Consider the following 14,026-nt stretch of genomic DNA (forward strand, 5'->3'; position numbering starts at 1 on the left):
AATGAATTCAGTCCCACGACTCATGAAATGCTGAATAAGGAGTACTGAACAACTTCAAGGCTTGCCCAAAATCGTGCAGGAAGATTGCAGCAGCCCAGCAATCTGCTTTGCTTAGCTTGCAGACTTTCTACCTCAAGGCAATCTTTCCCTTACTGTACAATAATTTTCTCTGTAGGAAGATGTTTTGCATCTCACTTAAAAATCATGTTGCAATGTATAGTCTCATGACAGAAACAGTCCACCTTTGATTCTATTCAGTGTACAGGTCTGCCAGACAGCAGAACCGCTCATTCCTAGAATACCTATTTTGAACCATAAAATAGCTTCAATCAGATACCTGCAGCTTCTGTGGTAACACTTTACCTTGAACAAGCAATGTTTTTCCTACTTGAATTGTGTCAGGTCTTACTCCAAGAGAAATGCTCAAATTGAACACTGGAGTTCAAAGTAGTCCTAAGAGACAAATCACTTCAGATGAATGGGAAAAGCGAGATCTGCAGAGTCTGAAACGTGGGCCGTGGTGGAGTGAAGCCCAAGCCATCACATCAGTATCTTTCACTCTCAAAAACTTGGCATTCTGAATGGTACAGCCCCTTGAAAAAGCAATGATGCAAAATACACAAACTTACAGTTAAGAGATCTTTAGTCATAATAATTTTATTCAAAGAACCAAACTTTACCTTTTGTGAGGGAAGGTAAAGTTACTTAAGCATACATCTCTATGGCTGGTTTCAAAATTAAATATATTCCAAGAAGCACTAAAAATATTTCAATATAGATATCACAAAAGCATTTCATTTTATCAAGTTTTACTCCTTTAACAGCATACATTTTTTTCTCTCTTAAACATATTGTGGGAAGAACTTTTCCCCCTTTTATCTCTCTGTAATTTATTCTCCCCCATGCAGCCAGAACCAGGAGGCCCAGCAGAGGCAAGCAGACAACTGACAACAGCAGCAAAGAAAGAGGCAAAAAGCAAAGCTGTTGAGTTAGAACAAAATTAGTATAATTAGATCCAAGTATAACCAACCACTCACACTCCAACGTTACATAAAAAAACCCCAATCTTTATGTGACCATGTGCCAAATAGATTCTTGTTCGGCAACAATTTTTTGGGAGCAAAGAAAAGATCAACTAATCGCTCAATGCAGCAGGAGTATTAGCAAGAACTGTCCTACAGCTAGATGAAGAAATAAAGCAGCTTCTTTTTCTTTCCCTTTTAAAGGGGGCAACCACAAGAAGGCGGATTTGGTCCTGCACAATATTACACAGAAGTCTGGAATAACACCCTGCAATGTGTATGTTAATCCCACACTACTGCATGTGGTGAATATCTGAACTTGGCAGTAAGTAATTGAGAGTATATTATTACCTGGAGAGGGAGAAGTGCTCTGTTGGGTTGAGGAAACCCAAGAACTGAAAAATTATTATTTTTGAAGTGCTGTGATTTGGACTAGACTTTTCACATAACCAGAAGCATCACAGGAAACTCAGTAAGGCAAAACTATCCAAACAAAGTGAAATAAGCAAAAATGAAGTTGACAGAACTTTCAAAAAGTAGACCAAAAAATCAAAGCAAACCAAACAAGAAGCTCTAATCACTTACATCTGTTCAAGGCTCCAAAAATGAACACTGTTCTTCTCCACTATTTTTATTCTACATTTTTTCTTTTGATTATGAGAACATAATATGTGCAAACTCAGCACACGGATTGTTGAGGTTTTATTAAACATGCTTTTAGAGTTAGTGTCATTTTTACTTTACAAAACTAATTCCTAAAAAAAGCATGATATACAATAAAGTCTCAGTTAGAAGTTATCTGATATTTAGATTTTAAGTGACAACATGTGGCTGCTGTGGTGTACAAGCGACTAGAAATATCAAAAATGCCAAGAACAATCATATTTATAAGATCCACCAGAGACTTTCAAGAACAAAAATGCACTTTTTAGATTCCCCCCCCCCTTCTCCCCAAATGGAGAGGGTTTTAATGTTTGGAAAAAAGTGAACGCAGTGAGGAGCTGGGTTCCTTCACTTCACTGATATAGACAAATAATATACTGCTTTCCGTAGGGTTTTTGTGTGTTAAAAGGTCTTTCATGCCTTACTAGTGGAAATAGCTCTGTGTACAAGTATAAAGTAAATGTAAATATAGCAAAAAATAAAGTCAAATGCTTACAGGTCCAGGAGTCCGCATGAAAAAAACCTGGAATGCAAGAAGTTTCTAGTGCATTTTTGCACATTTGGATCCTATATGGATCCTAAGTGCCACATCCAATGGACGGAACTCTACTCTGAATGTGGTCTCTGCCTGTACACAGTGCATATGCTTCCCAGTGTGAGTCCTAATGTTCCGTGCGTCTGATTAATAAAAGGCTTTAAAAGTTGGATTCTTCGAATATTGCTTTGCTTTTCGTTGTTGTTGCTCATGATGAGGAGTCAGATAAGGCACACAGCACAGCAGTCCCTAAGAGGCTAGGGAGAAGATGTCTCCAGAAGTGGATTTTTAACTCAGAGGAGGATGTCTATACTCTACACGTAGGATATTCCATACAGCTGATGAAGGGAGAGGAGGAGAAGAATTAACTTTCTAAACCCAATATTCATCTTTATTGTGTGTAATACAAGCAAAGGCTCCTTTCCTGACTGCTTAAAAAAACTAACTAAACAAAAATGTTTCTTTTTCATTAAGAGAATAAAATGAATGAAGAAATAATTTCCCTCCCACATCCTTTTTTCATCTCCCTTACCCATCCCAAAAAAACCCCAACAACTAGACTGTCAGCCAAACAAAACAAAGAATTTACTTTCTCAGCATAATAAATCACCTTTGCTTCTAACCATTCAAATAATAAAGTCCTACACCCTCTGGATAACTCGAGTAACCTAGTCTGAGATAACAACCACCTGTTTTTTTTCTTATTTTTTTAAAGAGAAGCTTCCCAGACTCCATTTCTATAATTTCAGATGGTCCCAGAGGTTCAAAACTCTCAATAAGCCATTTTAACAAGAAAATCCTGTTAGTTTAATGTCTAGGTCTGTGGAACTCTCAAAACTCATATATCCAACACATACTCTATTTGCTGCAGGCATTTATTTTCTTTTACTATCTAGGTCATCAGTTCATGACTAGGGACAAAAGAAATCCATGGAGAATTTTGACTCAATGAGGAGTTCTCAAATTCCTTTCAGTCCGCAGAGTATCTGCAAAAGAATTTAATCCTTCTTCACTTTACTTTTATATTTAAAAGGAAAAATCAGTGTAAAATAAAGTTAAGCATAAAAAAATACATACTTAGTTCACATTAAACGAGTACTTTTCACTACTGCTGGGTGAAACAATACCGAGAAACCATAGTTATGCATGTCTAATGCCTAACATTTTAAGTGGTAAGGAGACAAAATAGCTGAAGCAATATGCACTGCTGATGCAAAGGAACATTTCTGAAAGTTGTGAGAAAACCCAGAAGGAATAGATACTCAGCTATAGAAACAATATGATCAGCAATAACTTGGTTTAAAATGCTAGCAATTAAATGACCCTAATGAGTCTTTTAATCTAACACTGAATTATGATGTTTTAATTCCACTAGTTTCAGTTAGTGTGAACACAGTCTATAAATCTCATAACCTCACACAGTAGGTTACACTATTACCACGCATGCCACTGGGAGCATGGGAGGTCAGTTTGGCCCTAAATGCAAAATCTGCTCTCTGTGATAGCCAGCAGAAGCATACAGAATCTGGTGTCCTACCCAGTCCACAGATGTTTGACACTGGGCCACCCTCTTGCCCTGTGTCATGATGCTCCTTCCCTTTTCACTGATTCCACAGACCAATATTATCCTTTGGAGACGTCTACGAAAAGACACATCGCATCAAGCGTGGACCAATGCTTGGTTTACCCTGTCCTACATTTCACACAGCAACCTTGCATAGAAGATTCAGTGTTAACCATGAGCCATTTAAATCTATTAGAACAATGTCGGGCATTGAACATGACTCAAACACTTCAGATTAATGGGCTTTTTCTTCACCATTTTCTTGCAGCAAACATCACACTAATGCAGAAAGCATGTTGTCTCCCACAGAACTACTTGGGACAGTTGGCTGCTGGAGCTATAGTAAGGAAGGGAATGTCCACAGAGGTGTTTTCAGGTACGTGGGCCAATACAAGCTCATTTTGCCCTTACCCTAAGCGCAACAGAAGCTGTGTGGCCACATTAGTACAATACCATGCCAAAGTGATCTAGCCTGTCTCTCAGCAGGGCTTACTAGCTCAGGCTCGGCGCCACATTAACCGCTGCCATATGGCTTCTGGTTGATTCAAAAAGCGAACTGAATGAGCTCACATCTGCCTGACAAAGTCTACATAGCTATGCTCTTTAAAATGGTAAACCTGCAAAAAGCCATCCTCCTGCCTCTCTGGAAGGAGCCAATCTTATAATAGGTTAGGATTTTCAATCCACATTTACTTCAATGTTTGTAGAAATACAAGCTGTCACTATTAACTGTTGTGGTCAGGTTTGGAAACTACTCACGGATGTGTTAAAGATGAAAAGTTTCATCTCAAAGAGCTGAGTCTGAAAAATGATGCGAGTATGGTAAGACTCCAAATAGGAGAGAAGAAGAGAAAGAAGAAAATGAATACAAAAGTAAAGGTATATTTGGTATTTTCTCTCCTTTCTGCTAGCTCAGGCTATTACTCAGATTTTTCACAGCCTTCCAAGATGAGCAGGGTCTTCTGAAGAAGAAGGTAATGGTTTTTTTAGGGCTCAGCCAAAAGCCCACACTGTATAAAACGATGTGACAAACACTAATGAAAGATTAACATGACTCTGTAAAGAGCGCAGATATGCCTGTGATAACAAAAAATGGGAAGCAGCGGTATAACAGAAAGTTCCCAGGGTATCTTCCATCCTAACACAGAAACAGTAGTTGTGCAGATGTGCAAACTAGCACATAGACAAGGCAGAGAACTGGGGAAGAAGATGGCAAAGGTGCCCTGATGATAATGCAGGGACAACAGAAGCACGTGCCATGGTCAGAAGAGAAAACAAAGGAGATGATACACAAGACACATTTTGAAAGATATGTGGAATTTGGAGACCAGAGAGACTCCAGCAGAAGCAACTGGGACCCTGAAACAGAGCTTTAAATGTGAACACAGAAAAGCAATGTTACATTTTCGAAAAGCTAAGAGCAAGAGACAGGATTTAGAGCCATTCTCACTCTCATCTGGGACAGCTCTGTGGTTCCAAATTATTTTTCTCAATCTTTTACATTTCTTTCCCCTTGGGGTGCCAAGTTAACTCATAGCAGTTCCAGCTGTGTCGCCAGAGGAAGCAATATTAATAGCAAAAGAAATATAAATCAGTAACAAAAACTATTCTTGATCCTCGAGGAAGATGCCATTGTAGGGATCAACAGATGAAGGAAGAAGAGAGGTAGAGTGGGAAGCCAACCCTCCCGGGGAGTGAGAAAAAGAGAGAGAATGAAGAAAAAGGACTGGGACAAAAAGGAAATTGCTGGGTGGCAACAAATACATATTGGGAAACAGAAGAAAAAACCCCACTTCTCTTTATAACCCTCCCGGGGCATATAGGAAATTGCTGCTTGCCCTTTAATCTGTCCCCCAAAAGAAAAACAATTAAAATGAAATAAACCCTGAACTGTAGGTACTTGCTCCTCCCTTTCCCCTCATCCCCATTGCTCTGTGTGCCGTGTACCCAGGCCATGATCTTTAATGCAGTTAATGCAGTCTGTCATAGGACAGACAATGTTACCATTAGCATTACATCTTCTACAGGAATATTCATTCTTCTGCTACGCATCTATGCAATTTGGGGAGATTAAGATAGTAAGAGATTAACAATTAATAAAATAATGAAGAAAGAGAGGAGGCCAAAAAGAAAAGAAATGGAGAATAAAGAAGTAAGGATAAAAGGATCTTGAATTAATTTGGAGTGGCACTGTAACAGTATGGCTTGTGTCAGAAGCATTGCTGTTTTAAAGACTTTAGACAGTTACTCCTGCACAGCACACAGAAACAAATTCGATCAGCTTTTGTTTTCCTTGTCTTGATTCACCTTCCCTCTTCAATTTTTCCCCCTGCAATTTAACTTTGGAAGGAAAGGCCCCTTTCTTAAATAAGGAAATAATTTCTGCTTTTTCCACTGTTCCCTCCAATACAAACAACCCTTTATTTTCCCCTTCTTAACTGATCAGCATAGTAATTTCTTCCATTTCTTTTTCCTTTGTTATGACCAAGATCCTGTTGGGATGACCTGTGCAGTTTTAAACTTGCCAAAGCACAATGAGGCTGTGAATGGTCTCCACCAAAAAGAACAAACCTAGCTCTCTTTGACAATTCATTACCAAAAAATTCAGGGCAAATGTATAAAATATCTTGCCGTGCATGGCACCTTTAAGGAGGTTTTTCCTGTCATAACAGAAGTTCAGAGACTTTGTTTTCACATTTTGTGCACAACATTTTTATCACTCACTCATGATGTAAAAACAGCTTTGCGCAAGACACAATAAATGCTTCGTATTTGTGATGTCCTGTTTAAGGGCCAGGAAACCAAACAGGAATCAAGAATTCAAGTTACAACTTATCTAAAATAAGAGTGCAAGTCATTCAAAACTCTTGATGTCACAAGACAGCCACACAAAAAGGGAATGAAAATCTGTATGCATTATTCATCCCGTAACTTTGATCTTAAAAGCTAAGAAACTTGAACAAGGAAACATAAATGGCTTCTCAGGATTTTCTTTAAAAAATCAAATGAGGACGATTCAGGATAAATGATAGATAAGAGTTAATACGAAAGAGAGCGAAATTGCAATCACAGTGCTGCACCAAAGTTTCAATGCAAAGACTTTGCTTTTTGTATTCAATTACAAAGGATTTCTTTTTTAGGTACCAGCATCCTTTTTCATGTATACGATTTTACCTATTAAAATTTCATGTTTAGTATGCATAGCTTTTTCCTTTTACCACCTACACCATGACTTCATGTGCACTATTAGGAAGCTTTCTGAAGCATGAGCATAGGGCAGGGATAGAAGCAGCTATGAAGTCCTGACCTCTAAACCTGGATCAACCATCAGCTTGCTCCGGAGCTTATGCAAGAAATGTATACATCTCCCACTGGGAAAGTATTGATAATTACAGGCAGTCTGACTGCACCCTGATTTTATTGAGACCTAATTAATTATGCAGGCATTGTCCCGAAAATAGGAGAAAATTTGAGAGATCCAAAAGCACATGGAGGCTGCCCTGCTCAGACGGGAGATCCACAAATCCTCTGTGAATGCGCTCCTCAGAGTCTGTAATTATTTCCAGTTTTTGCCTAGAGATATGCTCCAAGGTCCCACCATCTTGCTTAGATTACTGATGTCAGCATCTTATATATAGGCAACTGCATTTGGGATGGGATGCAAAGAAGATGGAGGAGCAACATGGTTCTTTAAGGGAGGCTCTGAGCAAACTTAAGACAGACGGACAACACAGCATTCTTTAGAAATCACAGCACGCCAGCCATTTACATTATCAGCAAAGGCAAAGGAAGAGCCTTTATATTACTGCATACAGCCAGAGGTTTTGCTTATCTGAGCTTCCAAATTGTTATCTCCACACAAGCAGTTAGCACTTATCAGATGAGAGAGTCAGGGCTAGACAGGTGGAAGAAAAAAGGCTGGGTGAATGCAAGGGCAGGTTGTGAGGTGGAGGAAATGTAAGGGGCATGAGGTGAAAATTTCACTGCAGTGGTGTGTGGTAGGAAGGCAGTGGGGACACCATTTGAAAAGCAGTAGGAAGTTTTGGGGTACAACAGGCAGATTGCTGAGAAGTGAATGGAAGCACACTGAAGGTATTCACAGTCTTACAAGCAACCAATATTCACTGCGATTGCTGTGAGTGCCCAAGCAAGCCATTGCTAATGGTACTCGATTACAGCTAGTGATGCTCCTGCCAACTACATCTAGACAAAATACATTTGGGAAGACCAAGCCCAGTGATTACAGCAGTCAGCAGAAACCAGACTGCTTCTTCCTCCTCAGCCTGAGGCAATGCAAACTCATAGCTTTCGGTGCCAAGGGCAGTGCCTGAAACACGTGGCTATGTCCTAATGACACTGGGCTGCCATGCAAAGGAGATGGCTAGACTGATGGGGCTGGGAGCAGGCCTGTTCCTGGTGAGGATACTTTGAAGCCCAGAGTCCTGGCCTAGATCCTCGCCCCAAGCAGTTTCTGGGTCTATGTACTTCACCTGTCAAGACCAATTCCAAACCACCACTAAGGGCTGGAACCAGAATGAGGAACTTCCCCACCCTGGTGAACTCCCTCCTCTCTCACTCATAGACAAGACCTTGCGTCTTCTTTCTCCACCATGTCTCAGCTCCAAGAGGAGACTCACACAGTCTCTCCTAGTGCACTGAAGCACTCCTTTTCAGACATATATGTTATAGGAGGGCCAGAGTAATTCCAGGAGAAAAAATAACTAGATGAGCAAAGAATCACACCAGTTCTGCTCTGGCCTCATGATAATTGTTCTTCAGTTCAACAAACTAAGTTAAAGATAAGCATTTGCTTCACATGCAAGACTCTCATTCCCACTTAATTTGTAATATGGACAGGGATTAGCCACATCAAGCAGATGTTTTCATACTGTGGTGTGAGCAATATACAAGAGAAAAATGACGTTTAGCTCCAGTGCACTGAGAAAACTGTTTATAGATAACATATTCAAGAGCAGAGATTAAAACACATTTCGATAATGATTCTTCACCAGATGCACCCAGTGGACATGTGTGCACTGAAAACTCTGACTTGTGCTAAAACTGAGCAGTACTGAGAGAGCTGTGCTCAAAGAACATGTCTGTTTCTACAATCCCAATCACAGATAGTTGTGCCTATCCCCTTACTTCAATTTCTTACTTGTTCCATTCCCTACTATTTATAACTGAAAGACGTAAGAATTTATTTCTCTTCAAAGCATATTTATTTGCCCTTCAAATGGAGCAAAAATATGCAAAGACCACTTTGATTTTTATTATCTCACCTACATAAACACATCAATTTCCTTAACCCTACCAGGACAAAATAATATTTTCTTTTTATTGCTTTCCAGAGGAAGTTGTGCCTTAACTTGGGTCTTATTTAACTGCTACTTATCTTCATCTCTTGCTTCAAACCTTCTGCCAGGAACCAAGCCACCACCTCTGTTTCTCCAACACCCTTAATACTCAAGTCTGTAAAGCCCAGTTCTGCTGACTCAAAGATCAGCACTGTCATTGCAGATGAGGAAAAAAAAGCTTCCATATATTAAAAATAAGTTTGCTTAATGGAAACACCATCTTTTTGCAGGAAGTATAGATATGAATCAAAAAAAGATGTGTCAAGCATCATCCCTTATTCCAAAAAAAAGTATAAACTTAATTCTTTTTTTTTGTCAGAAATGAAAAGATTATTATGAAATGCTTTAAGCAGCCTTTGACACTTACAGAACTCTTAAAATGGCAATGAGTCAAAGATAACAAACCTTTAAGAACGGAAACAACTGGAAATGCTTTAGAAGTAGGGCCACTAAAGTATTTTCATTGATTAAATGCTCACTGGTATTACACATATATCGAACATCAACATGTACATTTTCACTTTTCCTGATCTGGCAATTTCATGGCTTAAAAAGAGGAAGGTAACACCTGTAAACTGTATTACTAAAACTTAGTTTCATCAAGTCAATGATAATTTTGCATCAAATAAATGTAGATATTCATTTTAAATACAGGCACTTAAATGATTTTTTTTTTTAAAGGTTGATTTAGTGTAAAAATTAAATCACTTCAAACCCAACAACTTCATCCTTATTTCAGCTGTCGTACTATTTTAGTTCTTCACCTTCCTGTTGTTAAACTGAAATAGAAATAACCTAATGGAGATAAGGTAACAGAAATGGAATAATTCTAAGTCAGGTTTCAAAATTAATATATTTTCCCCATCTGTCCTTTAACATGTGGCCCATTCCAGGTCCCAGTCTCCCCTCGCCTCCCAGCCACTAGCAAGATAATACAGATGGTTACTGCAAAGCTGTTCAGACACACATCTGAATGCATATTTATCCACTTGGCATGATCCTGCTACAGCTGTAAGCCGATGAAAAGATGCAGGACAATGTAGCTTCAGTCTCTTGCCTGTATGAGAAAGCAGCCACAATATTAATAGTGCTGCTTAAGACAATGCCAGGCAAACATGACGTACACGAATGAGTTGAGCTAGCTATCGCCGCACTCTTAATTTACACCTCTGAAAACAAACAGTCATCTGGGCACACAAAACAAGTGCATATCTACACCTACATGCAAACTCATTTTGCTTTTGTTTGTTTTTAGAAGTGGAAACTGATAACTCAAGATAACTCCACCACATGTCATGGTGAAAGGATACTGTGTAGGTGAGTGTTTCATACAATCACCAGAAAACAAAACCAAACTGCAGGGCTTTATCCCATCCTAAGAACCATTTTAATAAATACAGGTGGCACTGCCAGTCAGTGATAGCTGCTTTTGTTCTGGGTTTGTCTTTGTTCTGGCAGCTGGGAGAGGAGTTTTCTTGTATAACAAAAGGAAGGTACTTAATAGGCAACACCTGAAAATCCTTCAGGAGAATAAAGTATAGCAATAGAAAATGCAAGTTTAGAAAGCATTTCCTGAAAAACGCAGCAGCACTGGAATCTTCTCTTTATCTCAGGTCAATTGGCTTGTCACAGTGGGAAGGAGATTTGAAGAGGAAATTGCAAGTTCTTAGCAAGTGTGATTGGAGGAATTGAGTTAATAGCCAGCAATCAGTACAGGTTTGGTGGGGTACTTAAAAATTTAAATGTATGCATATGCAACTACAGAATGCCTGAGCTTTGTCTTGTTTGTAAAAACCAAATGGAACAACAGGCAATTTAAATCTCAAACAAAACCAGTAAATTTTTACTTAGGTTGCTTGGATTTAAGTGTTCTTCCATTAAAATTTTCCCTCAAAAGCCTTCAACTGCTTCACCTTTGTACAGCACTGCACTAGCTACTAAGAAGGAGAAAAATAACTGTTACAGCCAAACCCAGGACACATATGATTGAGGTATATAATAAATCGTATGTGTCTCTGATCTTGTTTTACACTAGTAGTCATAGAACCATAAAAGAGTTGGGGTTGAAAAGGACCTTAAGATCAGCCGGTTCCAACTCCGCTGCCATGGGCAGGGATGCCTCACACCAGACCATGTTGCCCAAGGTTCTGTCCAGCCTGGCCTTGAACACTGCCAGGGATGGAGCATTTACCCTCCCACTACCAACAGGATCCGATATGGCATGTGCTTTCAGATGACATGGTTTCTTACCATGTGGAACAGTGTTTTGTATCACCCCATTGGCAGCATGTAAATGATTTTTAAACTCCATTTTTCATGCCATTTCTTCAAGCCATTTAGGCTCCCTAGCTTATTGTTTCAAGTGTCATAAATTAAAAGAAGGACAGCTTTCAGATTCAAGAAGCTGCTTTATTCATAATTCCGAATAACCATGCACTGTATTCAGCAAGCTGCAGATACAAATACGTATGACAACACCTCTAATAAGAAAACAGCTTAATTTGAGAGGGCAGGGCAAGCTATCACCTCTCTAAAGAAATGTGACTATATCCCAAAAGCATTATTGTTTCTAATGCAATGCACAGCTTTTCTGTATGGCTTCTTTTCAAAAGAATTACAAAAGGTGGTCTCAGCACCTAGACTACTAGTAGTTCCTCTTTCCAACCAAAGGCGGCAGCTATTATAGGTTGCAGAAATTTGTAGGTGGATAAAAGGCAAGAAAATTATAGGACAGTGACAAATATAATGAATTTCGTTGCTACAAGTTTCTAATTCCTCTGAGAAAGAGAAGAACACAGGCTTTGTATTGTCCTCTCTAACAAACAAATTCATACCCTGCAATGAAGTAGTATGAGACCACAGGATGCATCCCAAGCTAAATGCAAACTAGCCTTACCTCCAAGGCAAGGGAAGGACAGATCCTATAAAGTACAGCATGGCTGGATGCCTCTATGCTTAAAACTAGTAGTTTTAATTAGTTGATTTTTGCATTGTTTGAAAACCTTTTTATACTTACTGTGATTCTCTCATCTTTGTCATCTAGAGGGGTCCCATCTTTTTTCCATGATATAGTGGGTTCTGGGTGACCTCTTGGGGGCTGACATTCCATCACTGCAGGTTCACCCACGGCTACCATTACATCTGATGGATTTTGTCTGAAGTCATCCCGTAGAACTGAAAGAATAAAGAAAATTAAGTAAAAAATTACCCAGCTATATACCAAAAGCACAGCACAGTGTTTTGTTTTGGTTCCTGTTGTCATTATACTTTATATTGAAGAAAAATTCAGTCAATGAATTTCATTTGGCATCTGTGGATGGTGCGTGGTACTTCCACACAGTAACACAGAAAACCCATGTACAACTCATATTTAACTTCCAACATGCAAGCCAGGTGACTAGCACTGGCAGAGATGAAAGGCTGACACAGACATAGGAATGTCTGCACACAAGAGTTGTCTCACTAGTAGTGCTTCGCATGTCTGCCTAGTATGTGAGCACAGCAGTCAGTCTCACCTCTGTGCCTGGCAAGATCATGGAGCAGATCCTCCTGGAAACTATGCTAAGGCACATGGACAATAATGGGTTGACTGATGACAGCCAACTTGGCTTCACTAAGGGCAAATAGTGCCTGACAAATTTGGTGGCCTTCTACAGTGGAGTTACAGCATCGGTGGATAAGAGAAGAGCGACTGACGTCATCTACCTGGACTTGTGCAAGGCATTTGACCAGTTCTGCATGACATTCTTGTCTCTAAATTGGAGAGACGTGATTTGATGGATGGGCCACTTGGTGGATAAGGAATTGGCTGGATAGTTGCACTCAAAGACTTATGGTCAACAGCTTGATGTCCAAGCAGAGACCAGTAACAAGTGGTGTCCCTCAGGGGTCAGTGTTGGGATCCTGTTCAACATTTTTGTCAGTGACATGGACAGTGGGATTAAGTGCACCCTCAGCAAGTTTGCTGATGACACCAAGCTGTGTGGCGCAGTTGACATGCTGCAGGGAAGGGATGCTGTCCAGAGGGACGTTGAGAGGCTTGGGAAGTGTGGTTGGGGTTGTTCGGCCTGGAGAAGAGAAGGTTCTGAGGAGACCTTAAACCAGACTTTTAGTACTTCAAGGGCACCTACAAGAAATCTGGAGAGGGACTTTTCACAAGGGAATGCAGTGACACGACAAGGGGTAGTGGCTTTAAACTAAAAGAGGGTAGATTTAGATCAGATATGATAAAGAAATTCTTTACTGTGAGGGTGGTAAGGCATTGGAGGTTGGACAGGGCTTGGAGCAACCTGCTCTAGTGGAAGGTGTCCCTGCCTGTGGCAGGGATTGGAACTGGATGAGCTTTAAGGTCCCTTCAACCCAAACCATTCTGTGATTCCTTTTGCAGCTGAAGAAGGCACAATGTCTTCTGCTCAGGTAGAATGTCACCTGGGGAGAAGCATGGCAAAGAGTGCTCCTCCTTCTCTGAGACACAAGGTCAGCTTGCCAGTAACTCGAAGACTTATGGTTAAAGGTTGGCCACTGGCCATATGAATTGCACCCATCCCTGAATTTATGGCAAAAATGAACAAACAAACTAAACTTCCCAGTTTTTTGATGGTATTACAGGACACCAAACATTTGTGCAGCCTTTGCCAAACTCATCTTTATGATTTGGCTGGGTCTTTTTCAAGAAAAAAATACCCCAATAAAAATCTTTCCTGATTTGAGGGAGTCATCCCTTAGCTGGAGCAGATCCTCCATTTGGAAGTCAATTTTACTACTTTTTCATAGAAAGAAACATTTCTATTGCAGCTTCGTTACTAGAATTTGTTCTTTCTCATCACTTGGCCCAGCTCAGGCCTAGGAAAATCTAGTTTCCTCCAATCACCCACATGAATTTTAT

The 14,026-nt window shown here is 39.9% G+C and overlaps 1 protein-coding gene across 11 annotated transcripts in view; it reads right to left on the minus strand.

Moving 5' to 3' along the window:
• ROBO1 (roundabout guidance receptor 1) overlaps positions 1 to 14,026 on the minus strand; it is a 709,821-nt gene that overhangs the window by 99,018 nt on the left and 596,777 nt on the right. For all 11 annotated transcript variants that reach the window (XM_030471685.2, XM_030471686.2, XM_030471690.2 and 8 more), the window contains one exon: positions 12,158 to 12,315. In XM_030471685.2, the coding sequence (XP_030327545.1) occupies positions 12,158 to 12,315 (158 nt within the window). The remainder of the gene's footprint in view (positions 1 to 12,157; positions 12,316 to 14,026) is intronic.

Source organism: Strigops habroptila, chromosome 2, assembly GCF_004027225.2.
Source record: "Strigops habroptila isolate Jane chromosome 2, bStrHab1.2.pri, whole genome shotgun sequence".
Taxonomy (NCBI): Eukaryota; Metazoa; Chordata; class Aves; order Psittaciformes; family Psittacidae; genus Strigops; species Strigops habroptila.